The sequence below is a fragment of the Syzygium oleosum genome, unplaced genomic scaffold, assembly GCF_021117445.2.
Source record: "Syzygium oleosum isolate NSW1041296 unplaced genomic scaffold, Sole_v2.1 Sole_v2.20, whole genome shotgun sequence".
NCBI classification, from domain to species: domain Eukaryota; kingdom Viridiplantae; phylum Streptophyta; class Magnoliopsida; order Myrtales; family Myrtaceae; genus Syzygium; species Syzygium oleosum.
In genome coordinates this window covers 1,017,709-1,044,296 of record NW_026607504.1, presented here as the reverse complement: position 1 = coordinate 1,044,296, position 26,588 = coordinate 1,017,709, and the positions used below count along the sequence as shown (strand labels likewise).

The 26,588-nt window shown below is 41.0% G+C and overlaps 5 protein-coding genes and 1 long non-coding RNA gene across 10 annotated transcripts; 4 read left to right on the top strand and 2 right to left on the bottom strand.

The window, feature by feature from the left end:
• Positions 1-1,253: 1,253 nt before the first annotated feature.
• On the top strand, positions 1,254-2,249 carry LOC115689095 (uncharacterized). Its single transcript, XM_030615061.2, has 3 exons — positions 1,254-1,371; positions 1,483-1,853; positions 2,130-2,249. Exons 1-3 carry the CDS (start codon positions 1,281-1,283, stop codon positions 2,247-2,249), a joined length of 582 nt encoding a protein of 193 aa, XP_030470921.1. The 5' UTR covers positions 1,254-1,280.
• LOC115689094 (DEAD-box ATP-dependent RNA helicase 35) lies at positions 1,848-5,638 on the bottom strand. Of its 3 annotated transcripts, none has more exons than XM_056320384.1 (3): positions 4,397-5,638; positions 2,946-3,826; positions 1,848-2,290 (listed from the first exon to the last, which is right to left on the bottom strand). In XM_056320384.1, exons 1-2 carry the CDS (start codon positions 5,323-5,325, stop codon positions 2,962-2,964), a joined length of 1,794 nt encoding a protein of 597 aa, XP_056176359.1. In that variant the 5' UTR covers positions 5,326-5,638; the 3' UTR covers positions 1,848-2,290; positions 2,946-2,961. The 3 variants fall into 3 exon arrangements, with proteins under 3 accessions (XP_056176359.1, XP_056176358.1, XP_030470919.1); XM_056320383.1 differs by having other exon boundaries at positions 1,848-2,230; XM_030615059.2 differs by lacking the exon at positions 1,848-2,290 and having other exon boundaries at positions 2,801-3,826.
• Positions 5,639-6,364: 726 nt separating this feature from the next.
• Positions 6,365-7,695, top strand: LOC115689121 (triphosphate tunnel metalloenzyme 3-like). Its single transcript, XM_056320674.1, has 2 exons — positions 6,365-6,547; positions 6,678-7,695. Exons 1-2 carry the CDS (start codon positions 6,532-6,534, stop codon positions 7,517-7,519), a joined length of 858 nt encoding a protein of 285 aa, XP_056176649.1. The 5' UTR covers positions 6,365-6,531; the 3' UTR covers positions 7,520-7,695.
• Positions 7,696-8,689: 994 nt separating this feature from the next.
• LOC130140679 (uncharacterized) lies at positions 8,690-9,726 on the bottom strand. Its single transcript, XR_008818658.1, has 2 exons — positions 9,475-9,726; positions 8,690-9,134 (listed from the first exon to the last, which is right to left on the bottom strand). It is a non-coding gene; the product is annotated as an uncharacterized LOC130140679 (long non-coding RNA).
• A 395-nt stretch (positions 9,727-10,121) lies between these two features.
• LOC115689124 (EIN3-binding F-box protein 1) lies at positions 10,122-19,751 on the top strand. Of its 3 annotated transcripts, none has more exons than XM_030615110.2 (16): positions 10,122-10,281; positions 11,541-11,843; positions 11,962-12,090; positions 12,202-12,409; positions 13,042-13,188; positions 13,314-13,388; positions 13,783-13,854; positions 14,669-14,740; positions 15,201-15,272; positions 15,358-15,429; positions 15,885-15,956; positions 16,554-16,625; positions 17,513-17,656; positions 18,070-18,141; positions 18,595-18,741; positions 19,238-19,751. In XM_030615110.2, the coding sequence occupies exons 2-16, from the start codon at positions 11,646-11,648 to the stop codon at positions 19,420-19,422; spliced, it is 1,737 nt and encodes a 578-aa protein (XP_030470970.1). In that variant the 5' UTR covers positions 10,122-10,281; positions 11,541-11,645; the 3' UTR covers positions 19,423-19,751. The 3 variants fall into 3 exon arrangements, with proteins under 3 accessions (XP_030470970.1, XP_030470967.1, XP_030470968.1); XM_030615107.2 differs by lacking the exon at positions 10,122-10,281 and adding an exon at positions 10,324-10,449; XM_030615108.2 differs by lacking the exon at positions 10,122-10,281 and adding an exon at positions 10,398-10,509.
• Positions 19,752-23,163: 3,412 nt separating this feature from the next.
• Positions 23,164-24,276, top strand: LOC115689126 (uncharacterized). Its single transcript, XM_030615112.2, has one exon. It carries the CDS (start codon positions 23,320-23,322, stop codon positions 23,884-23,886), a length of 567 nt encoding a protein of 188 aa, XP_030470972.1. The 5' UTR covers positions 23,164-23,319; the 3' UTR covers positions 23,887-24,276.
• Positions 24,277-26,588: the final 2,312 nt, after the last annotated feature.

Genomic DNA, 26,588 nt, shown 5'->3' with positions numbered 1-26,588 from the left:
AAGAGGGAGTCTAAGTCCAAACCTACTAACATATCTTGTTGAACCCACTTCTACTCAAAAGCTTAAGTCAATGAGTTATAGATCAACTAGGATATATTAATAACTACTCCATACCACACCAATTCTCCGATGCGAGACTTCTCATCCGGAGGAATACAATGCGATCATTTTTGTGAGACTATGTATAAATGGTCCTATAAACAAGTCAGGCGGGGACGAGCCATTCATGCCTTTTTCATGCTGCTCCATTAATGCACACTTTTACTAAAGATATTTAGCAAAATAACATTTTCTTATGATGGTAACTTTACACGTCTTAATACGATATAACAATTTACTCTCTTTTAACTGAAATATTGAACATGTAGTATGATAACCTTTGGAATCTCTAGTCCTTAGTAAGATAAGCCTCATTTATATTTACAATCTATCGTTATATATTTCTAACAATCACAATTTCATTCAAACATTTAAAGATTTAGAATTGCATTGATTTAATGGAAAAGGTTTAGCTCTTGATTGTATTCCGTCTAAGATGTTTAGTTTTGGAGCAGTATTCCCAAAAGTAGTAATGGTGCGATAAGTGAGGATGGTTTTTGCTACTTTTTTTTTCATTTCTTTTTCGCTAAATTGTATGAAGATAGAAAAACGACACAAATATGTAGGACACTGGTGAAGCTTAAGACACATTGAACTTGTTCATATAGAATGGTTAAATACGTGTTTGCTTCAGCGAAGGATCATGGGATTTTAGTGCGGTCTGTAGAGTTGGGTAAAGTGAAGCCGAACCATCGTGACAAATAGCGATTCGACGGGATGATAATCAGTTCGAGAGTCGTAGTATCACGCTCTGTTTGAATGGAGCCAAAAGTTTGCCTGCCGAATACGGCAAAGAGCTAAATTAAAAGCTGCTATATATATATGCTTCAATGGGTTTATCACGAAGAAACCGACTCAGGAGCATACAGTCAAATTAAGCTGCATTTTTCAACCCATAATGTTGAGCCACAGTCATAGCAAACTTCTGCTTTCTGCAACCGCTTGGAAATTTCCACCCCACAACACAATCTTCTGCAGTACACAGAAAATGCATGAAAATGAAGTTATCTTCAGTGGTAAGGTTCCCTGGAATGCACACCAACTTTAGTAGCAATCGGTCACTTGTACCATCATGACCAGTGTGGGTCGTCGAAGATCAGTGCTTGTAGATGAAGTTGGTGCAAAGAAAGCACTAGTATGCCTTGAGCGTTTGGAAGAAGGTGCTTTTGGATGACAAAGGCATGGAGAGGACTTCAGCTGAGCTAGAGAACTACTCATTATCAAGGAACAATCTCTCAAGGTTTAAGCCTTTCAAGCCTTCAGGCAGAACAGGTACGTGTGATGGTTGATGACAAATCGTTTGATCTCAAATATGGCTGCGACAAAATATTAATTATTCCTGACCATGAAATGGAATTTGTGCTATTCGACGCGGCAATGCAGAGGTAGGAAAGGAGATAGAGCCACACAACATGGAGGGACCTAGAAGTGAAGCTCCAACATCTGGTTTGGGGGATTTGGTTATTAAAGAGGCGGGTGGGAGTTCATCGACTCCTCAACGAAGTGATTCACGTACTGAGTTACGGTGGAATGAACAGGCAATTCGGGTTGCTCAAATCAAAGTGTTCGATGAGCGATTAAAGATTCTTGAAGAAGAAAATAATACTCTCAAAAGGACATTCTTTGAGGCTGTGAAGGATCGAAGACGGTTGGCAGATGAGATATATGAGCAGTTCTGGATCGTAGATCGCACTCTACATGCTAGAGACCAGTTTCGTGGAACTTCCGCTCCTTCAGTTGTCAGCAAATCCAAGGTAAACCACTTTTATGGACTTCTCCTACTTACTTCATACAAAGCAATCATAAGGAGTTCATACACAACTAGAAGGAAACAATTCCTATTCTTTCATTGAGGCTTTCGTCTTGGTGAAATTAAAATAAGCGACATTTTCTTGCCCAATTGATTGTTGCAGATAGATAATCTGCTGGGTGATCAGATTGAACAATGCTCGAGAAGTCGGCATTTTCTAGATATGAAATCTCATCATATGCCTTTCTCACCGATACTTTCTGCTTTGGCATTTAAACAGGACTTGGAGATCAGAAGAACTGGGACTGGCCTCTCCCTAGTTCTCTGCCAGTATTCAAATCCGCTTGTGTTGAGCAAAGAATGTAGAACTACCATACCGACCTGCCGAAGCAACACATGATTCTTGGATGAGAGGAAACCCTCATCAATTGCTTCTCGAAGCTGTACGCAAGCCATTTAGATGCTTAAGCCAACAAAAGAGGTGTCATCCACAATATCGTCGAAATGGTTTCAAGCTCTAGAGCTTTGGAAAGATTTGAACAAACAGAGATATATAATTGTGATATTTTTTATGCTCATTGTTTGTCATACAGTACACAAGTGTAGTCTATACAACAATGCCCTGATACATAACATGGAAAAAGAACCCTGCAGAAAATAAAATTTCCCATGCAATGTAACTGCAAAGAAACTCTGACCCTATTAATTAAAGGAAACAAATAAACTGCATATAGTAATTCATTAAAGCCAATAACCCATTTGCTTTAGTTTCGAGGAGGTAAGGGTAATGAATTCGCTAAATATGCATGTGATCCCATGAATATTTAATGAATTGACTCTGTTGAAATCTGTTAGTCATCTTCAACAATTTAAAACTGTTAATGTCAAGTACGATTGTAGTATGAGATCCCTAACATGTACATGACAAGTACTACAAAAATATGAGGACACTTCAAAACCATAATGCTTCTTTTCCCAATGAACGACACTGTCATATTACCATTGAAGGGAAGCAGCCCCAAAGCATCTATCAACTCGTACAATGCACAACTGATAGCAAGATCGATAAACAAGTAGAAAACAAGATGATACATACAAAAATATTGGAAATCTCAAATTTCCCCTCTGTATCCTCCAGATCCAAAGTAATCCCTCCTGGAGCTAGCAATTTGCATGCTTTTCTGATGCTCCAACTTTGGACAATCACGGATACGGTGACCAAGACCACCACAATATGCACATCCCTTCACTCCACTGGCATTAGCAATCGCCTCAATATCTTCCATTGGATCATTCAGCTCAGCCAGCACAGGAGGAATCCTCTGTTTCGCTTCTTGCAACAGGTGCTTTAAATCGAGAAGTGTAGTTTCGCTCTGGTTCTTGTTTATGAAAGTTGTAGCAATTCCCGTCTTTCCGCATCGACCTGTTCGACCAATTCTGTGAACATAGTTCTCAATCTCTGCAGGCATGTCATAGTTGATCACATGTTGAATATCAGGAAAGTCCAACCCCTTTGAAGCAACATCTGTGGCAACCAAAACATCTTTTTTGCCTGCCTTAAAAGATGAAATAGCATATTCTCTCTCTTCCTGGTCTTTGCCACCATGAATGGATACTGCTTCAACTCCTTTTAAAAGTAGATACTCATGAATGTCATCCACATCGGCCTTGTTCTCACAGAATATAAGAACAGGGGGTGGGGTTTTCTGGAGGCACTCGAGAAGGTAAACGATTTTCGCCTCCTGTTTGACATACTCGACCTCCTGAATGACATCAAGATTTGCAGCACCTGCTCTTCCCACATTGACAGTGACGGGCTTCACCAAAGCACTTCTTGCAAAATTCTGTATTTTGGTAGGCATAGTGGCAGAAAAGAGGAGTGTTTGACGTTGAGCTTTGAAGTGGTCGAACACCTCCCTTATATCATCTTCAAATCCCAAGTCCACCAATCTGTCAGCCTCATCTAAAGTAAGGTACCTGCAGAAAGCAACAGATCAGTATAGTGTCCCCACAAAATAAGTTCAATTTTTTTACAACAAAAGTGCATAAATAGAAAATCAAGATTGAGGCCAATTTAGGAAAAAGTTCAAATGAAGAATATTCAGTTTGGTGAAGTTCCATAGCCTCAGGACAAAAGAGGCAAAAATAAAAACTCAAAAAGCAATCTCAATCAACGTCCCATGCCACACTATTAGCATTGGTCATTAGAATCCAAATGGCGCGCATAGAACTCAAGCAAAAACATAAAGCACAAAGAACACAAATGTGCTTGAATTAAGCACTATCGAGTTTTTTCAATGCAGATTCATTAGTTATTGAAGATTCGATGTAGTTGCTTCAGACTTGGGATAACAATTAGTACTTGGCAGTTTCAACTTTCAAGTCTGCTGTCCACTAATAACTTCCTACCAATAGCAAACCAAACAACTTGCCAATGCATGATCATACACCAAAAGTTGCAGATAGAATTATTAAGAGAAAGCCAGATGTTGTGGAAACCAGTGTATAGGTTCAAAAGGTATATAAGGATGAACTAATGGATTTGACCTGCAATTGTCAAGGCTCATCTTTTTCTTTGCCAGCATATCCTTCAATCTACCAGGAGTGGCAACAACAATGTGCACTCCCTTCCTCACAACCTCCACCTGCGACCGCATATCCACTCCACCAATACAAAGCAGAGCCCTCAACTCTGGATAACCGGCCTCTCTCATTGGAACCAAAAACTGCTCTACAACTTCATATGTCTGTCTCGCGAGCTCTCTTGAAGGGCAGACAACCAATCCGAATGGTCCCTCACCGTGTACGATGGGCATCATAATCTCCTCCTGAAGAGCAATCATGATCATTGGCAACACGAAAACCAGAGTCTTCCCTGACCCCGTGAATGCAATCCCTATCATATCTCTCCCCGCTAAGACCACGGGAAGACCCTGCACCTGAATTGGAGTGGGCTGCACGATTCCCTTCTCTTTCAACTTCTTCAAAATAGGGTCTGGAAACCTCATATCCTTAAAATTCTTTATTGGTGGCAGAATATCCTCTCCATCAACAATAATATGCCACTGCTTCCGAATCAAATCGCACTGCTTTCTCGACATCCTCCGAATCGGGAGCGGCGGCTTCCAGCCTGTCAACAGCGGTTCGCTGTAAGTAATTCCCTTCGCCAACTCGCGCACCGACATCAAGGTCTTGCGATCGGATAAGTGCTCGATCATCTCCTTCTCTTGCTGCACCATTTGCTCCGTGGGGCTAATCTCGGGTTGGTCCCGCTTCAGCTGCGTCGCCTTCACCAGAAGGCTAGGTTTGGCTTCCGCCAGCTTCGCCTTCTCGTGGTCTTCCTCGAGGGAAGAAGAGTTGCCCTTGCGCTGGAGGATCTTTTGAGCTTCCAGCGCCCTGCGCTTGGCGACGGGGACGTACTCGACGTAATCGTCTTCCTCCTCCATGACTGCGGAACCTCCTGCGGCGATGGACATGCTAAAAGCACTGTCGAGATCCTCCGGCGCAGAAGTGCGCGAAACCCTAATCTGATGTTACTCGGGCAACGATGGCCGGAGCTATAGAACCGGTTGAACAACTTGTCCTTTGAAGAAGAGCAAGCGGATTGAGGAGATGGTACCTAGAGTTATTGGCAGAGCCCGGCGAATCGCTTCGATGGCGGAGCAGGAGAGCGGAGCGGCGGCGGCGACAGCTGCTCCGGGACCGGTGGAGGCGGCGACCCTCTGCGAGAGCGAGTGGGGAGAGAGGGATTGGATTTTGGAGGATGGAGATCCGAACCCGAATACTCTATGATTCGTGAACCGACCGATATTATGAGACCGACCCGGTAACTTGCCGCCAAGTTTTCTGATTGCATCGGAAAATAAAATAGAAAATATTTATATTTTGCAATGCATCCCACATTGTTGTCCGCCGGCGCTTCTTTTTTTCTCATCGTAAACCGCTTCTTTTCTCTAAATCTTCGCATTAACGCATTAATTCATGTATCTTCGCATTAACACATCAATTCATGTTAATTTGTCATAATAATACTAAAATAATATTTTTAGGAAAAATGACATAAATGATTTCTAAACTTTAACTCAATGTGCAATGTGTACCCAAACCTTTAATTAATTCAATTTGGCCTCTAAATATTTGATGCATATTTAAACTAGTCCTTGGATTATATGAAAATATTCAATATTATCCGTTCATATAGTTTATGGATTAATTTGAACATGTACAAAAAATTCAGGGATTCTATTGAACAAATTAAAAATTTAAGGACTGCAAAGCATATTGAGTTAAAGTTTAGGAACGGCATTGAATTAATTAAAAGTTCATTAATCATATTACATATTGAGCCGAAATTCAATAACTATTTGTATCATTATCTTACATTTTTGTATCGCGTAAACATGTAATCAAATCACTCGATCAGCAGCCAGTCTTCTTCCCGTGTGCTCTCTGATTTTCTCCCGCCACTCGCTACGAACACCGTCCGTATCCTTCTAGTCTCCTAGAAAGACGACACGCGCGTAGTCGACTTCGAATATGCTTGCAGAGAATCTGCCGAAGAGAGCAAGCAGATAGCAATCGTGTGGCAAAACTCACCACCACCCATCAGAACGCTGTCCTCTAGATTTGGACATCGCCCTCAATGCATTGACGTCCCTCAAGCCTGTTCGCTGTTCGGCCTGATGCTGAAAAGTTCAGGTGAATTGCAGAAATTTGACTACTTTTGATGTCATACTCATCGAGTCGCGCTTCTATTGAGTTAAAAATCTCCCAATTCTAACACCCACATTCTGAATTTGCCCATGAATATCAGAAACAATCCTTCAAGTTGACTCATTTGGCCGGTTTATCTCTCCCCGGTACGCTATTGCTCTCAAGTTCTCTGCCTCAGTTTGCTATCAATTTTCACCCGCCACCATAGCTCTATCAGTCTCAGCTCCTTCCTCCCTTGTTGGGTTGGTGGGAAAATGGAGGAAGACCCACCAAAACAAGAACTTGACACGCCCCCTCCGTTTCAGCACCACCAGCCAAGCATCGTTTCCAAACCCTAAGAGCTCCGCTGCTCCCATGGAGGTGGAGATCAAGCTCCGCCTCCCGGACTCCACCGCTCACCAGAAGCTCTCGGACGCCCTCTCCCCCTTCCACGTCAGAACCCTGGCCCAAGAGAACATCTTCTTTGACGGCGAGGGCTCGGAGCTTGTCAAGAACCTCGCCGCACTGCGCCTCCGGTTTTATGACCTCGATTCCCGCTGCGTCCTCTCCCTCAAGGCCAAACCTGTTATCTCGAGCGGCATCAGCCGCGTCGAGGAGCAGGAAGAATCGGTAGACCCTTCTGTGGGCCGCGCGTGTGTCGACGAACCAGGGCGCCTTTTGTTGTTTGGTTCATCGGATATAATCAAGAGAGTGAGGGAAGATTATAATGTGAAGGGGTTGGCGTGTCTGGGTGGATTTAGGAATGTGAGGGCGGTGTATGATTGGAAGGGATTGAAATTGGAGCTTGATGAGACTCTATATGATTTCGGGACGAGTTACGAGATTGAATGTGAGAGCGCTGAGCCAGAGAGGGATAAGAAATTGATCGAAGGGTTCTTGGAGGAGAATGGTGTAAGGTATTCTTATTCAAATGTCAACAAGTTTGCAGTTTTCCGGTCGAGGAAGTTGCCTGACTGATTGATAATGCGGTGTAAAAGCCTCAGTTATTGTGCTTCGGTTGGTGTAGGTATGATCTAGTCTCTTACGTATTTGTGACCTTCTGGCTATAATATCCCTACCCAGAATATGGGATTTCAGCAGAAGAAATGCAGTGTGAGCATTCATTAATTGATTGGAATATATCTAGTGGTTAATCTCGTGGTCACTGTTTCAATTGTGGTTTTGTATCTAGCATTTGGTCATGGCAGATTTATGAAAAAATAATGAGTAGATCTCGTCTACAATTGATTATGCATGTAGGATTTTGCACTGTCGTTTGTCTCTATTGGAAAGGTAATTCTTGCTTCGCCTTTCAGATGCAGTTTAAAATAAAAATCCTGAGAATTCACTACTTCTGATGACTTTCCTTCTGTATTTGGTTCTCGCACCGATTCATAACCTCATCCATAACTCTATGTATTTCCCAAAGCTGCTTTTGCATTTTGAGGATCATTAAGGAGGTCATCAATTTGGCAAAGCTGGAGTGGGGAAGGTAAACAGAAATAAGCTCTTAATAGGTAAACTGTGGATAATTGTTGAATCGGTTCTTGAAGGTGGACTCTCCTATACTTCTGTTTGCTAGCATAACTTTCCAATAGGATCATGCTTCAGAGTGTTAAAGTGCCAGCAAAATCATCTTTAAGACAAGAGTTTTAAAGTGCAGTGGCGGCTTGATTTCCAAAATAGCTTTAACTAAATATCGTGCTGTGCTGCTTTCAAGTTTCACTCTCTTGCCAATGAATTTGATGATGGCGGGTGATTGCTCAGTTGCATAGCAGCAGAAAGCATTCATTTTTTAGCTCAAAAATGGCATGGAATTTCAGGCCACCTAAAATTCGGCACTTCCTTGTGCATCACTTGTTACTCGTCTTTTGTTTCTGGAATTGTCTCGGTCAGGAAGCACAAATCTTAAGATCAGTCAACCAATCCAGAGGTTGTCGATTGGTGGCTTATGGGCAGGTTGAACTGCAGACAATATGCTTCAAATCGCATCGCTTGCCCAAATCACTTGCTGTAGTGACAAATGAGGACCATATGATTTTGGTCTATACTGTAAATTCTTCTATGGCTTTTGGCTGTGAGGGAATTCGGTGAGGATCAGTATTTTGGGACAACTTAGATCTATGAATCCACAATAGATGTACTGGGTTCAGTAGTTTCGGTTGTCATCATCTGCCAAAGTGATTCACTTTTACAGAGGTAATTTGAGGGTGTCAACTTATTCATGTGATTCTTACATTAAGGGGGAAAAGAAGTTGGGTGGTTGAGACCATCATTACTCACAGGAAGCGAACCAACCGGTCAATACATGCACTTGTGGAGAGAATCATGGTCATGGGTTTCCGATCCATGGTTTCAAGATAGTGCAATTCCAGTGGACGATCCACAAAGAAGAAGAAAGACTTCAACTCCGAGCACAATCGACAAGATCGGCTCCATCCCAGAAACAACACTTTTGACTTTTAGGACGTTGTATCGAACAAGCAATCTCTCATCATCCTTTTCCCATTTCGTCGTCCTCCTCCACGTCGACATGGCTGGAAGCGAACGTTTCTTCGCCACACATTTAACCCATGCCGTGTTGTGAGGGTTTCTGAAACACAAGTAAACAAATGGATGAGGAGTGAGGGAAATGGTAATGCTCACTGAGCTTTTAAGTATGCGCATTGACTGCACTACTGGAGCTACGCCCAACTCTCGCCTACCCTGTCCTTCATCATAGGGAAAGAAACATATCTCGGCCACTGCGGATCAGGTTGAAGAGTTTCTTTCAGAACATTAACATCTGCTCAAAATATCCAATCGTCACCTCTAAAAATTTAACCAAATCGAAAATCCCCCGTCTTAAACCAGAAAAGAACGACCCATTTACATCCAAAACCCGCCGATTTCAAATCTCGCGACTTCCCGAATTCTCGTTATTTATTACGTACCAGATATTGCGGTAGCTTACGTGATCAACAACCCATTTTCAATTTTGTCATACGGATTGATGGGTGATGGAATTTCCATGTCCTTTTCCCTTTTTCTTCCCATCAATTGGATGCTCGCTTCAAAGGAAGAAAGAGCTCACGGTGGAAAAGGGAACGACAAAGCCACCCAGACTCGTGCCGCTCGCGAAACGTCAGTGATCGGTGGCGGACAAATGGTACTTATGGGCGGCACGCAGATTTTGCGACACGGCCGTCTCGTACGACCCGCGTTGCCCGATTAAATTAAACAAACAATCGGGTTTATTCATTGAAATTATTGAATGGTGCGGGACAAACTGTACACTAATTAAATCACGCATCATTAGATTTAGGCCGCAATTTTGGTTGAATTCGTTCATTAATTTAAGTAAGTCACGCAAAATCTTGCGTGCATAATCCGGCAAGGGGCGAAGGATTGTGGGGCCCACGTGTAAGCCCCGTGGATAAAGCAAAGGCGGGGACGAAAACGATGCCCCCGGAATGTGGGGCCCGGGCTCGCCCACCCTTATCTCCATCTCCGGAACTCCGAGCCTGGCCCCCACTCCCTCACTGGCACTGGTTCCGAGCTCCGCGTGGCGCTCGTCCTTTGCTTCGGAGCTCCCCCGAAGCTAGAGAACTGGGGCATACGCAGTTGGTGGTACTTCCCTTCTTCCTCAGCCCTCACTCTTCTCTCGACGAGCTCCTCCTCTCTCTCTCTCTCTCTCTTCCTCTCTCTCTCGCCGTCGATGGAGGTCCGGCGCTGAGTTCGATCATCGTGATCGCGATGAGGTATCGATCGATGGCGATGCTCTATCTCTTTCTCTTTTCTCTCTCACTTCGCTTGTTCGAAAGGTGTAGTTTTAGCGTAGGATGACGCCGGCGATGCTCTCTTTCGTCGCGGTTTGGAGGATTGAGGTGTCGGAGAACCATGATCGAAGGAGCAGATTTTGCCGTATAGTGAGGACGTGTTCTTTTTTTGTTTCTTGTTTTATGGTTCCATTGCAGCCTTAGATGATCGTGAGTTTATCGTTGTCTTCTTCTTCTTTTTGGCTTTTTAATAAATTTCGACTTCTCTGTTTGTTTGCTTTATCGTTTTTTACGCTGTGCTGCTTTACCTTAGTTCAAACTGGCTTTTTTGGGCGCTCGCTTGGCCGCCTTCGTGTTCTTTTCACTCGAATTTCTTCCGCGGTTGCGAACGACTTTTCGTTCCTTTCTTCCCAAAAGTCGCTCCTCCTCACGAGTTAAAGTCGTGGAAAAAGTTTGAGATGCCGGCAAAACGGTGTAAGTGCCTCGTTAGCCGGTAAAAATGAAAAAAGAAAGGCGATTTTGATTCACCTCACCGAGGCCAATTTGCTTTATGGCTCCCCCTTTTAGTGGTATTTGAAAAAGAAGAAGAAAAAGGGTTCTGGTTTATCCAGGGTTTATGCTGCGGAGGGAGATTCTGTTATATCTGTGTAATCCGCGTATGCATATGCAAAATTTGCAGTCGATGGGTTTGTTTTGGAACTTCACCTTTTTTCCCAATGTCTATTGGTCAGACTGGGAATGGTTATTTGGTCTCTTCTTTCCTTTGCCCCTGTTTGGCCGAGCCCTCTATTTGGGAGTTTTATGTAACTTACTAAGAATGCATGCCAATACAAGCAGAGTAATCATTCATTTCCTTGTTAAAAAAAAAAAAGGGGGTAATCTTTCATTTCCCCTCGTATTGATCCTATATGTGGCCTTGAAGAGAGTGATGAGATCGAGTCTTTGCAGTAGTTTTCCTTTCAGGGACTATGCGCTCTTGGACTGCCACTATCACAAGCTGAACGTTCATTTTCTCCTTATATGGTCATTGCAAGTTGGTACATGTGATGGGTGTTCATGTAATAAAATGCAGCTTTTCTTGAGGGGCATGTCCGCTGCATTTTGTTGTTCTGAGCGACGGGCCGTTTTATTTCATGGTTGAATACTTCATTGTTGGCGCCTGATAATTCTCAGGACAATTGCTGTGAGCTGATTGTTTGGGCTGACTTGTCATGCTGTGATGTCTCTTTTATACTCTACAGGGGATAATAAATGCCTTTTCATTTTGGGCGATACAACGGATTGCGGTAGCACTGTGCTCTATTATTCATGAGGCTTATGTTGTATTGACGCGGAGAATTTCCTCAATGGGGGGAGCTTGTTCTAGGAAGAGGAATCAACAGGACGATGAAGATGTCCTGCACGGAGGTGTATCTGGTAGATATTCCAAGAGTGCGAGTTCAAAGTGGCTGTTAACTTCATTTTCTCGTTCCTTCAGTGATACGCAGCATGACAGAGGAAAATGCCCGTCTCTTATGGACTTATGTGTCCAGAAGATAACTGAGGTACTTTCAATTCGCATTTTTTGACGTGGAACGCGGCTTCCTCCGTTGGCCCAATTCATGTGCCCTTCCACATTTTTTCGTTCCCTTCCCTTCCCTTCACATATTTCTCTCCCGACAGGATATTGGAAAGTATGGGACCTTCTCAATGCTACCAAGGGATATTACTCAGCTTATCTTCAATGAATTGGTCTTTTCTCGGCGTCTGACCGATGTTTCTCTCGAAGCATTTCGAGATTGTGCTCTCCAGGTAATGCCTTACAATGCGGCCCGCATGGTTTATACCTAAATGGTCCTGCTCTGCTGATGTTATTATGCCGTGTGATATCTAATTGATGTGTCTCTCTGCTGGATTTGACAGGATTTGCACTTGGGCGAGCTCCCTGGAGTCGATGACAAGTGGTTGAATGTCATTTCTTCTCAAGGATCATCATTGCTTTCTGTTGATCTTTCTGGATCTGAGGTTTCTGACAATGGAGTAACTCTTCTAAAAGATTGCGCAAACCTTCAATCTTTGAATTTTAATTACTGTGACCGGATATCAGATCGAGGAGTGCAACTCCTTAGTGGTAAGCCCTGGCAGTGTTTCCCTCTCTCTAGGTGTTTGTTTTCAATTTCCATGCTTATTATTTTGGTCCTTTGAAGACTGTTTTTGCCCCCATAGAAGCTGGAAAAATGGTTCTTGGCAGTGCAATACAGTTGATGAAAATAAGTGAAGTATTATTTTCTATGCGATACATTCATAATGCAGTAAATAATCTAGAGAAGATCTCAAGACTCATCCCTGGTAAATCTCACATGCATGACCATGGAGTTCCAACAAAGGACCGTAACATGCTTGCGACTCAACTAGTTCCATATGGATGCTAAGCACAACTGGTACTTGCCTACTGACTGTATGAACATGATTCCGTGGTTTGACTAGTATAGCTCAATGCCACATGATTTCTAAACTGCCATGAATACCATTTGTAGCCTATTAATCTATTTGATGCGCATGTCTTTTTAGTTGCTTGTGTCTTTGAAGTTCGTCTTAGAATGAACATTCCAGGAAATAATAATTCTTAGTGGTATTGTTCAGCTAAATGTACACTGTGGATGGCTGTGTCCTGGACCTTCTGGTTTGGTCTTGCATCACAATGATATAAGTTCTTGGAGATCCTGCTCCATGGATAAATGTGACACCCTTTTCATTCTGCAGGCCTCTCAAACTTGACTGCTCTAAGTTTTAGGAGAAATGATGCAATTACAAGTCAGGGAATGAGTGCCTTTGCTGGCTTAGTTAATTTGGCGAAGTTGGATTTGGAGAGATGTCCAAAAATTCATGGTGGACTCATTTATCTTGAAGGTGTGCACTTGAAGTATTCATTGGGTCTGGTGTGAATATCATTGATGACTTCTCAGAATAAGCATGATGTGATTCGACCTATTCTTTTTCTCATCTTTCTTGTTCCTATGGTAAATGTCTTGCAGGTCTATCGAAGTTAGAGTCCCTTAATATCAAGTGGTGCAATTCAATAACAGATGCTGATATGAGGCCACTCTCTGGTACTTATGTTTTGTAGAAATGTCTATATATGTTGTTACTGTTAGTACTTGGGTGAAGGTCTTCCTTGTGTTGAAATCATAGTGGTCGGTCACTTTTATAGCTAGTTCAGCTAATTTTGATTTGTTTGTCATAATATGGTAAATTATTCTCTGATATTTTCAATGGGCTGTGAACCCTCATTGGTCTCCCTTTCGATTATGTACAGTTCCTTTCTCCTTTTGTGTGTGTTGCGTAATAATCGCATGAGTCAATTTTGAAATTTTGAAATCAAAGAAGAAAGAACTTGGAGTTGGATTGCATATATGGATGTGTACTGTGATACACGTGCATTAGATTATCGCAATTATGCGGAAGTGCTTCACTAATTCTTCTTAATTGTCTCTGACATTTCAGGCCTTACAAACTTGAAATCGTTGCAAGTTTCTTGCAGTAAGATCACAGATCATGGGATCATGCATCTTAAAGGTAATTCTGGTTAATCAGATGGAATTAACTGATGACCAAATCTAGTGTATGTGAAGAGTAAAGCGTCAGCATGAAGTTCTGTTATATGCTTTAGCATAATCATATGCAATGCATGCGTTGGGTTACACATTCAAACCACTTCTTCCTACTTTTTGACTTTTACGTATAACCACCCTTGCACCTGGTTGTATTGGAGAAGATCCGGTGCTTTTCGCATAGTTGTGAGTGGTAGCTGATATAGCATATTTACATGCTTGGATGTACCTACAAGCTCTATTCAGAGGCAAAGGGTATGTAGGCTGCGGTATGCGACTTTGGTTCCTGAGGAGCAACTTCAAAATTCACTGTGTTTACTGATGTCTTAACATAATATAGATGTGCAGAGCTCTCAATGACTGATTGAAAAGATGGAACGTATAGAATTGAGGATGGATTTATGGAAAATTCAGTCTGTTATTTTTAGGCCAAGCATGGCTAGCCATGACTGATTGGTTTCTGGCAATGTTTGTAAAATTCATTTTGTCAATGGAGAAATAATGCAAAATCTTCTTTCCATTGCATTTTCAAGCATAATTTCTTTTTTAAGTTTGTTGAAACCAGTGTTTTTATCTCCAAAGAAGTTGTTGATATTTCTGATTTAACTAGATATTTTTGCTTACATATAGCTACCTGAATTTATTTGTGGAGCTATCTTCTTTGGCTTCAGTCTTTAATTAATGTATTCTTTGGCTTCCGTCTTTAATTAATGTACTCCTATTGCTGAGCCTCCTCGCCTGTACACCCAAGTCATACAATGATTATTTTATGATTGCAGGCCTCCATAAGCTTTCTATATTGAACTTGGAGGGATGTCCTGTTACTGCAGCGTGTTTGGACTCCTTGGCAGGTTTGCAGTTTATCAATTCTGTAATTTTACCAATCATAATTACTCATTAGGGAGAGAGGATGATGTGGATGGATATGGATTTCCCATGGCCCTACAAGAAACTGGAGACTGCTGCGTGACTTTTATAATGAGAATGGTAAAGGATGATCTATTAAAAAAAACTAATATTCGTATCGGGTAGGTTATGCTTCTTATTTTATTGAAATGTTAAACAGTGTGTAAACGATATGGAAGAAAATAAGCATTCCTTTTCTTTTTCCGAATTTTTGCTGGTTGGTTTTGGCCATAGCTAATAATCTTGATGATCAAAGTGGTCCTCAACTCATCTTTAGGTATTCCCCAGTTCAGACAGGTTAACTTACATACTAATAATAAACCTTGCATTTGGACTTTCTCTGCTTCTGAGTATCGTTTCATTTTTTCTTTTTTCTTTTTAAGCTGACCGCCTCTTTTCATGCAGCTCTCTCAGCCCTCTTATATCTGAATCTTAACAGATGCCGTCTCACTGATGAGGGATGTGGCAAGTTTTCCCGTAAGTTGCATGGAGTCATCATTTTGGTTACATGACGTTGCCAGTTATATTGAACGCTTTGTAACCGCATTTGCTGCCTGCACAGGACTTGGTAATTTGAAGGTGTTGAGCTTGGGTTTCAATGATATCACAGATGCTTGCTTGGTGCACCTGAGAGGTACTTCATTTCCCTTTGTACAATTCAAAAGTGTGAAGTTTTTTTCTAGAAATCTCTATCAGTGTTGCTGGTATAAGAGATGTATATGCGAAATCTCTTACATTAGTGGCTGACCATGTGTGGAGATCATTCTTGTTTGTTTAATGCTGTCTTTTAGCTTTGATTGGGAATTATCGTATTTTTGCAGTCTCTTGTTCAAAAGCTGCACGTAAAGACTTAAAGTTTGTGGTCAATGTACATTATGGTAGTGTTATAGGGCAATTTCATTTGTAGAGTTGCCACTACTTTTGTCTGTTATGTACTGTATACTGTTTTTATTAGATAGTATTCTGATTATGCTCTGTATTTAAAGCCGTTTTTATCTTTTACTTGCTAAAAAAGTTTGTCTTCTGCAGTTAGCATAGGTTCTTATGTGGTCTGTACACTACATCTAATAATTTATTTTGCTAAAGCAGGGTTGAGAAATTTGGAGAGCTTGAACTTAGATTCTTGCAGAATCGGTGATGGAGGTCTGGTTAATTTGGCAGGTAGATATTTTTTTATGCTCTTTTTCCCTCGAAATCTCTGCATTACTGAAGTGAACTTCACTGGCACAGTTGCCTTGGCGGTCTCATAGAATCCCCAGGAGTGAACACCCACCCCCCCCCCCAACCAAAAAAAAAAAAAAAACCACCACCAAAACCCCACTTCCTTCAAAATAGGATAAGCAGTTCAACAAAAGTCAGTGTCGTTCAATTTCATGTGTCATGTTTAGGGATAGCGTTCACCATATTGGAGTGACATACATCTTTATTCTGGTTTAATCATTCAACCTGTGATTTATTGTTTTTATTGAAGTGATAATACACTTTTATCCTGGTTTAATCATTCAACCTGTGATTTTTTTGTTTCTATTGCATTGCATATACATCTTTATGCTGGATGATGTAGAGTTAAAGCCCCAAAGTTCCTTAATCTCATTTGGATTGCTTCGGTTCATGTATAATTGAAATCAATGTTGAATTTTATTCATTTACCCTTCTTAACCTGGTATTTCATGTATGTCCTTTTTGTTGTACTTTCTGTTCATGCTTTTATGAAAAGCCTCGTTGCTGAACTTTGCACTGTGAATTGTGTTTCTGTAGACCTTAGGCGTTTGAAATGCTTGGAGTTGTCCGATACTGAGGTCGGGAGCAATGGGCTCCATCATCTGTCAGGTGAGGCAATTGCCTATATCTGAAGTCAATTTGATAAATGATAGATGACTTTTTTTTTTTTTTGGGGTCGTGTATAATAGATGACTTGTCTGAGTACTTTGTACATTTTCTTTAGTGTTGCATGATTGTATTGAGCATTCTTTTTCTGATCTGTCTCAGTTGCTTATGTATTCTAGGAAATTAAAAGATAACAATCTCAACTTTGTCTTACTGAATTTTTTCTCTTGTTGGATTTTCATTCTTTTTTGTGCTCTTATCGGTAGAGTTATTTTGTTTTTTTGGCATATAAGAACAATGGAAGAGGTCAGCTTGTGCCTTTTAGGCATTATTGTTGACTGTTTCTTTGAAAGTGGAGCTAATCATTCCATAAATTAAGAGAGACTATTCATTTCCCCTGTATCCTTCCATATAGGGCAATGGTCAAATTTGAACTAAATCTAGTTTGTTTGGATTTAGGAGGGGCAATAAAATTTAGCCTATTTGAACTGAGATTGAAATAAGCTTTATTATGGAGCGTTCTTCATTTGTGAGGCCTGCAATTCACATCTCCCTAACAACAATGACTTGAAGTTTAAGGTGTTTCACTAGGATGCTGCGTCATTTTGCATCTCTACTTAGGCCTTAGGTTCCTGACCCTGATCTCTTGACTGATCGAAGTGCTTTATTATATAAGTTTGTCATTCTTAGTCTTTCTACCCATGAAAATGCTCGTGCTTTCTCCATGGTCTGTCTTGCAAAAAAAATCAGGTACCGCCGATTAATTTATTACAATTCATTATGACGGATGAGGTGATTTCTTCTCTGGTTGCTGTTGAATATTAGAAATTCATTATAGTTAATTTACTTGAAGTTTACTCACGTCAAATTTGTATATCTTCCTTGTGTAGGTCTGACCAATCTAGAGAGCATCAATTTGTCCTTCACTGCAGTTACGGATGGAGGTTTAAGAAAACTTTCTGGACTTTCTGCCCTTACATCACTTAATTTGGATGCTCGCCAAATCACGGACGCTGGACTTGCTGCCCTTACTGGCAAGTTTTTTTTACTATTCTAATGTTAGACTTTATTTAATTCTCCTTGAGCCAAGTTTGGATTATTTTATAGGATAGATGTTGTCTATGGGTTGGGGGTTGTGATTGCTTGGACTCTGTATCTTGCTAAACAATCTACTGAGTAAACTGTGAAGAGCTAGCGCGGGTGTATGTGTTTAATTGTTTGTTATAAACGTGCATTCGCTTGTTCTGACTGCTGCTTTGCATTGTACTTGCTGTTTTACCTTTAGCTAATTATACTTTGGACAGACGGAGTTGTCTTAACAGCCTATATTTTTCCAAGCTTTTCAAGAATTGCTTTGTCCTTCTGAACTTGCTGAACCATGATTTGTACGACACTTCACGATTTCTATGGTTTACTGATTTCTATGTCATTGAGTTTACTAATGCAGGTTTGACTGGATTGACTCACCTCGATCTTTTTGGAGCTCGCATCACTGATTCTGGAACCACCTACCTGCGAAGTATGTTCCTATCTAATTGTGGGGTTTCTTCTTTTTCCTTACCAAGTGTGTATGATGAACTTATCTGGTAGTAAAAACACAATCTGGTAGAAGCACTTCTTTTTTTTAAATAAAGCATGCAATTATGGTCATGCTGTGATACTGGCATGCATATATGGACCTGTGAACCATGATACTTGAGAAATATTGATAGTGAAGATGGTTCTAATTATGAAACAGATACCTCAAATTTGAGCAGTAGTGTTTGTCATGCCGCTGATTGGGAAACCTTATCTATAAACAGATTTAATTAAATGTATTAGAATCTATGCATTCTGGGTATCAACAGCTCAACTTCCTTGCTACGTCATGGACCTTTCCTGTGTATATTCTGGTCAATGGATGCTATTTTGAGTGTTGACTGATACTTCTACATAGTTTGTGATACCTTGCCATTTGTGCTTATTGACTCAGACTTAAAGAAACTCCAGTCCCTGGAAATATGTGGTGGGGGATTGACTGATGCAGGCATGAAGAATATCAAAGATCTTTCTTCTCTCACTCTCCTAAACTTATCGCAGAACTGCAATTTGACGGACAAGACCCTGGAATTGGTTTCTGGTACTCCCTGACCCCTGCTTTGTGAAAAGAATATAAACTCGAGATCATCCAGATTTAATGTCCATTAACTTGAATAACACGACCTTTGTGCTCAGTTGAGCTTTGAATGTGCTTTGTGCATAGAACTATCGGCTGTAAGTTAATAAATCGCAAGTTTTAGAAACGAGTAAAAACTGTAATAGTGGCGTAGTATTTTAAGGGATATGGTAGAATCTAGAATTCAGTGGAAGTGAAGTGAACATTATTTACTGAAATTTCAATTGAAACTGGTATATGCTAGTAGATTGAGTTTATTCTGGTCAATAATTTTTTATTGGGAGAAATATGCTTGCTGAGTTACATATACATGGACTTATTTTAGCTTCTCTGAGATAAATCTGTGGTTCTATGGATCATAGTTAGGCGAGAGTGGGATACTGCAACTCAAATATATCCTTGGATGATATGTTGAGTTGATTCTCCACACTCTATTAATAATGTTTTTGTGTGATTGCAGGATTGACTGGACTAGTGTCGTTGAATGTGTCTAATTCTCGCGTGACAAGTGCTGGACTGCGGCATCTGAAGACACTGAAGAATTTAAGGTCACTGACATTGGAGAGTTGCAAGTTGACTGGGGTTGACATCAAGAAGCTTCAATCAACTGATCTCCCCAACCTCGTAAGCTTCCGACCTGAATAGCTCTCTTCCTTGTAGATAATTGCTGTGAAGTGGAAGGATGATGATGTAAATATGGGATTGTGATACATTGGTGGCGAGGGACCGCCAGGAAACTGTAAATATTTGCAGGCCGGAGTTGGACTCATGCGTGGCTTGAGTACCTCAAGGCTTGTGTGGGATGCTTCTAGGTTATCTATGCTCCACGTGAAGCTTTCTTTTGCACTACTATGTTCCTGTGCGAAAGGAAATGTAGATAAGCTTCCTAAGCGTGGGTTTTTAACGCTCTTTCCAAGAGACGTTGTTATGTGATTATCTGGTATTATTTCCTTATGAAAACTGTTTAAAGAGCAGTCTTCAACATCCTTAAATGCCCATGATGCTTCATTGCCTTTGAATGATGTACGTCTAAAATCCAGTAAGGATGCCAAGATTTGTTGGCTTTTTGGCAAAAGCTAACATCGAGTCGGCGACATAGTGGAGTTACAATGTCACTCGTGAGCTTCACTTAAATGATATGCGCCCGTCACTGAGTGGTCCGGTCATTCCCTGACGTGGACTTGCCGTAGGCAAATCATATGCTGTTTGTATTTCGTACGCACAGGTACAGCAATGGACGCTCTTGAAGGTTCGCTGGAAATGAATGAGCCAGACGATTGGATCCTGAAGTCCTGTTCTTTCAAGTTAGTGATCCCCGTGGCTTCAAACTGACGCCCTCGGGAAAGACGAGGAAACTTGTGGGGCGTTTCGTTTCCATGATTCGGATCTTAAACGTTTCAAAGCACCATTGCGGAAGAGCTATGAATAACTAGTTCGCATAACTGAGAGACTAAGTGAATAAAATTTACCTACATTGTTCCGTTTGATCGTGGAAGGTTCATCCTTCGTATTCATATCACACCAGAGAGTATCTCAGCTACTATTGCATTCCTCCGTATCCATATCATGACTGATTCTCAAGCAGGATGAATGAAAGTGACACACTGATCCAGTCCCTGGCATGATATATATGGCTCACGGCATGCCCAAGAGATCAGATTGCTTCTTTTGTGAGTTTTAAGGGCTGGAAGAGATGATGTTTTAATGTCAATTATTATTCCACTTTCATCTCAAATCTCTGTAATGATCATATACAAATTTCTGAATCTTACTTAATTTCACACACGCATGCATTGGGAGGGGGGGGGGGGGGGGGGTGGTGGGCAAATGCTAGAGAAAACGATCTTTATAATGACCGTTAACAACTTCCACGCATTGTTCAGTTAGAATTATCGGAGTTGGTTTGGTTGGGATGGTGATTGCTCCCACTAAAGAACTCTTTGCACAGTCATGGTGATGATTACTCTCACCGATATCACTAGTATTTCCTCGAGCATTTTATTTTTTATTTCATTTTATCTTTGTTTAAAAAGTTAGTAGTATGTCTCCACCGTGGAGTCAAACGATGATAAATAATTTAACACGTACCACAGGAAAGGGAAAAAGCAAATAGACACTGATACAAAGATTATTATGTCGGAGTTGTTGGCTTGCTGCACCGGTCATTACGCCCAAACTCAACCTCTCGTGGATCTTTTCAGCTTTTTGCATACGTGGTGGACTCTCATATGGCTACTCATTTTCAAATGTGAAGACGTCAATCTTGGTTTTGGTCGGACGAAGGAATAGACAAGTAGACTCATTTACTCGTCGGGCTGACAGAAAAACCTACAAAAGTTTATGTCATTGATGTCATGGATGCGATTAGTTTGTGAAGATGTCTGACTCGATCCATGAGGATGAGATTGTCGGGGCAAAAGCTTTTCTCTTCGAAGAATCGATTTGGGGTTTTGTTCACGTCTAGTTTTCTCTCTTTTAACAACACGGGGCGATGCGCGCGAATTGTCCCATTTACTTGCTTTGGATAAGACTCCAATTATAAAAGGGACGCAATAAATGTGTTGAAGAGGACGCAGCTCTTCACATGGGAATAGTACCATGAGGGTCTAGTCACGTGAAGGCCCTTTTAAAGTCCAAAACCTAAGTTGATAGAGCCATGTGAATGCCTGTAGGCAAAATTGAGGACAAAGGGCACGGGGCTTCGATGCTTCCAAGTGACAAAAGCAGTTAGTAATGGAGTATAGAATTGACTGACAGCTTGCTACAATTATATAAGAACAAAAAGAAACAAGGGACCAAAACAAAATCCCCATCAATCTTCAGTATTGAGATAAAGCAAGTGCTTGAGATTCTGACAAAGAGAAGAAGACATCATTTAGACTTGGGTTATCACAAATACGACGGTTGATACTAGTTAGGAATCATTAATTTGATGAGATGCCTATACGTTTCCGCATAATTCAGTGTAGGCTTCAAGTTGATTGAAGATGTGTACTCGGTTTTAGTCCATCAAGTCGATACTAGCAATGCTAAGGCTATGCTAGTGTTACTGGTCTAGTTAGTCCTGTTCCATTCAAACCCATCTGAGTATCTTTAAATTGAAAGATGTTCATAAAGGAATACTCTTGTTGTTGCTGCTGCTGCCTACCGCCGTTAGCGATGCCTTTACTGCCTCACGAGCTTTTTCTAGACAAGGATTTGTCGGAGTCGAAACTGAGAATAGATTAACAAAGACCAGACGCTTGGAAAGTCTTAATCAAAACTGGGTTTTCTCGGAAATTTCCAAAGACATGGTCAAGTATTTCAGCCTCAAAAAAGTTGTAGACGGCAAGTTCTTTATCAACTTTTGACCGAGTACAAGCCATGCTCAGCCTTTTCTTTTTATGGTTTCTTATTATACTATGGAAAGAATAATTATTAAAGTACGGATGACTCGCCCATAATAGACAGATCAACACACCAATATCAATATTGTGCAGTTGAATACGTATTCTAAATTCACAGGCCACTGATTTAGAAAAGTCTCCTGAGTACGAGTAGTTAGTGCTAGTGATGGTGGAACTGATATGAACTGATGCAATAATCCTCCTATTTAAAACAAACCCCGTTGCATTATACTATTATCCTAATTATTCTCAACCTTCCATTCCCTTTCAGAAAGTAGATTCTCAATCTACAAAAAGAGTCAATCCGGGGCCGATATCAATCTTTGCAAAAGAAAAAAAAGCTTCCACAAATTGGTCGGTGACCAATATGCCTGACACATCTCCAAACTTCTTCATGAATCAATCATACTCGAAATACCCAATGACTCTTGACAAAAGCTTGGTAGCAGAAAAGGGTACCTTGAACCTGGATATATATCGAGGGTCGAATTAAGAAAAGAAGAAAGCTTATCTCTCTGCTGACAATAATTGCATGCGTGGCTAACAAGTTCGAGATTTAATATTCGGTATTCAGGCTGATTCAGAAGTGAATATGCCCTGCACTTGTGTTAAAATTTAGACTGAACATCATGAGACACAGACAGACGGGTATTGACACATTGAAGTAATATCTGCAAATACTAAATATACCCCTCAGACAAGTCACACCCATTTGGCGGGTCATAATTTGAAGTCTTCAGCCCATTCAGTCCACACATACCCGGAAATATCCATGAGACAAGCTAGTATAATTGGGGAGACCCACCAAGTTGTTCTTTTGCTCTTTTGATCCTTTCTTTTCACATTGCCATAATTGATGGGCAATTGGATTTCAGTGAGGATTTTCGTAGGCCTCACTCCTAAGGAGTTTGACAACACATGACCTGTTTTTGGAGGGAACATGACTATGAACAATACCCCACACACTTTTCTTTTTCTCAAGTCACTCTCAAGTCTCAACTAATATCCAAATTCAATCAATAAAACCAAATCTATTCCTCAAAAAACAAATGATCGGAACTCCCCAGCAAATTCACCCCCTCCCCTGCCGGTTCTCTACTATATAGCAGCCTTTCCAGTAACATTAGCCCTTGTTTCTCTTTTGCTCATATCAGCCATGGACTGGTTCTCTTGGCTATCCAAAACAGGCCTTGACCCTTCACTTGTATATGAGTACGGCCTTGCTTTTGCCAACAACGAGCTGGAAGAAGAAGACATAAGCTACTTCGACCATGAGTTCCTACAGAGCATGGGAATCTCCATAGCCAAGCACAGGCTCGAAATCCTCAAGATTGCAAGGAAAGACAAAGGGTCGTCATCAAGATTCTCGCCGCGGCCCATCTCGAGGTTCCTTGCAGCGATCAAGAGGACCAAGAGGTATCTAACCAAGTACGTCCGCACATGGGTTCATCAGGAGAAATCAGCACTTGTTGTGGTTCCAAGGCCTACTTACAGCACTAAATGGAGAGGTGCGATGTTGAAGAGAAATAGGAAGCAGACTTTGGTCAATGCTAATAGTAAGCCACCAAGGCTGCTTCTCACAAATGGAAGTGCCTCAATTGATTATCCAGTGGTCTATGCATTCAGCAAAGAGGACAAAGCGGATGTCGATGATGGGTATTGGTCAAATGGTGTTGAGGAGATCAGGTGGGATACAATGTTCCAAGATTTGAAACCGACATGAAGGTCTTGCAGATTTTGGTAAATTCAATGTTTCTATTACTTTTCCCTCTTTTGAAGATGGGTTTTATGTTAATATAGTTGGTGAGAGATGGGTTTTGGTTCTTCCACCAAAAAGGAGTCTCGGTAATTAATAGTGTGTTCCTGTGTGTTTCAGATTAGCTTGCTCACATCCCTTGTGTTCTCTCTCTCTCTCTCTCGAGTGCAGGGGTCGTGAGGGAGTGCACATAATTCATCATTTAAGCTTCTGTATCAGCTATCAGATTGTCTCCCCTGCTTTTTATGTGTAAATCATATCGCTAGCTATGTGCAAGACAGAACAGAGCAGTAGGTGATTTGTCATGCTTTCTCACTGCAAAGTTCTGAGTTTCAGATGATGCCAAGTTTTCTCCAATTTCTGCATCCCCTATTAGTTCTATATTCGAATTGGCATAATAGTGGTAATAAGGACATAGCCTTGTGTGGCACATAATACTAAATTGGTTTGAGCTTGAGCCCTTCAAAAGACAGTCCCTGCTTGTTATTGCATTATACTCGAGTTAATTAACTAGGAAGAACATAATTGATTGAAAATCGGGGAGTAAATATGTGATTATAGCGTAGTTTTTTTATTGTTAGGAATATGGTTCCCTATTAAGATTAGGTTGCCTTATAATGTGACATCCCTAGATTAACTCACCGAAGTATTGTCCGTTTTGACATGTCCCTTACCGAGCCTCATAGTTTTATCCTTTGGCGTACAAATGGGCACCTTCCCACGAGGTCACCCATCATAGGGGTGCTTCCACCTGAGCACGCTTAACTTTGGAGTTTCAAAACTAAGTATTGCTATTACATCAAAAAGCGCCTCCGTGAATGAATTCCAGTTTTCACACACACACACATATATCAAAATCGCTCTCCCCTTGTTCAATGTACAATTTGCTCAAAGCCTGTCAGAAGCTGCTCCTTGTCCAGGCCCTCAAGCCCCGGTGACCACTGCCCACCCTCCTCGGACCGCGTCGTTAGAGGATTCTAAACAACAAACCAAACAAACCGGAATAATCTTCTATTTATCGGCTACAGAATACCAAAATACAGCTACTTAACATAAATACTTCCATTCAGATGCTTGCATTGGGATGTGGACTTATAGTTTCTCTCTCTATGACAAAGAGCCAATGTGGGTTTGGCCATAACAGAAAGCCTACAAAAGCGAATCCAAGCTCAGAATAAAAAGTGCAGGCTGCTTTGCAATCCATGTCCTATTAACGGAGCATAGCTATAGCTTGTCCAAATGGACATACTTACTCTTCACTGCACAGCAAACCATGTAGTCTTCTAACAGATCTTTTACTTTCTCCGACGCGTTAACTTTACTTTAGGACCACAGATATCTTTGTTTCGGAAACACGGTCGGCTGCGGTACACAATATTTTTTTTTTGTTGCTAAATCTGCGGTACACAATATTGAACAGAGTCAATTACTGCACCAAACATCTGTGTTGTGGAAAGTGCTCGTATAAGCGCACCCTCTTTTCGTGGGATGGCGAATCTAATAAACACGATGCACTTAAATTAAGTTGTCTTTGTAGAAGCTGAGGGTCTCTTGAGAAATTGAACAGGGATGACATAATTCTAGTAACGAAAGGAATGCTCTTCAGGGCCTTCAAATGTATAGGCCCGATTCATTTCTGATGTCTCAATACAGAACATAGTCAATTTGGGCTCATGTCAAGTGGTGCGAACTGAAAAATGAAAGTGCCCATCTCACTAGTGAAGTTGTGCTGTACATACAGCAAAGTCGCTATTAGTTTCACCTTCAAACTTTTATCTACGGTTTGATGTTTGTTAGGGGCGAGCACGGTTCCGGGATAGAACCCGAAACCTGAGAACCTGACTGGTGGGAACCTGTAGGTTCCAAGTTACAAGGTATGTAGAGTAGATTCCAGGTTCTAAAAATTGGAGAACCTATTTTGACGGTGGTACCTAGAATCTCGAACCTGGAACTTGCAATTGTGGTGTTTTACGGCGTTAGATGATGAGTGTATAATCTAGAACCACTAGTCTGAGCTTTCATTTTATGACTTGTTAATGTTTTATATTTTTCGTGTGTTTAAATAAAAGTTGTGGTTAGTGGATCATAACAACAAGTGGTGATCATTAAAGATGATGATTCACTACAATTGTCCAATTAATGATACAGGTGGAACCTAGGTAGACCCTATAACCGACCCTCAAACCTGTGATATAGTAGGTTCCAAGTTCCAAAAATTGATGAACCTATTATCATGGGTGGGTTCCAGGTGAAACCTATATGAAATATGAAACCGCTCACCTCTAGTATCGATTTACGCAATGAATTCTCATTTTGATTGTATTTATTTGTACCGTAATGCCAGGAAAACTAGTCTTTTATATTCTCTTTGGTGAATGATAAGCTTGTTCAATATTGTTACGTTCATTTTCGTTTTGTTTAACTAAACATGAAAGTAAAAAAAAGAACCTGTTAGACCCTAAAACCTATATCCGAGGGTAAGTTCTAGGTTCCAGGTGGAACCTGTAAGAAACCTGGAACCACTCACCCCCAATGTCCTAAACTGTTACAGAAATTCTTAAAAACCTCCCAACATTCAAAATTAATCATCTCTCATGAACAATATCTCAGATTCAAGCATGGATTGCAGTTGAAATCTCCTGAATTTTCTTTCTTTACGTCTGCAAAAG

Coding starts and splice junctions, on each gene's coding strand:
- LOC115689095 (XM_030615061.2), top strand. CDS start 1,281: ATGGAGAGGACTTCAGCTGAGCTAGAGAACTACTCATTATCAAGGAAC. Junction 1,372..1,482: donor CAAGCCTTCAGGCAGAACAG/GTACGTGTGATG, acceptor GCGGCAATGCAG/AGGTAGGAAAGGAGATAGAG. Junction 1,854..2,129: donor CAGTTGTCAGCAAATCCAAG/GTAAACCACTTT, acceptor GCATTTAAACAG/GACTTGGAGATCAGAAGAAC.
- LOC115689094 (XM_056320384.1), bottom strand. CDS start 5,325: ATGTCCATCGCCGCAGGAGGTTCCGCAGTCATGGAGGAGGAAGACGAT. Junction 3,827..4,396: donor ATGAGCCTTGACAATTGCAG/GTCAAATCCATT, acceptor TGCTTTCTGCAG/GTACCTTACTTTAGATGAGG.
- LOC115689124 (XM_030615107.2), top strand. CDS start 10,363: ATGACGCCGGCGATGCTCTCTTTCGTCGCGGTTTGGAGGATTGAGGTG. Junction 14,741..15,200: donor GTGTTTGGACTCCTTGGCAG/GTTTGCAGTTTA, acceptor CTTTTCATGCAG/CTCTCTCAGCCCTCTTATAT. Junction 15,430..15,884: donor TTGCTTGGTGCACCTGAGAG/GTACTTCATTTC, acceptor TTGCTAAAGCAG/GGTTGAGAAATTTGGAGAGC.
- LOC115689126 (XM_030615112.2), top strand. CDS start 23,320: ATGGACTGGTTCTCTTGGCTATCCAAAACAGGCCTTGACCCTTCACTT.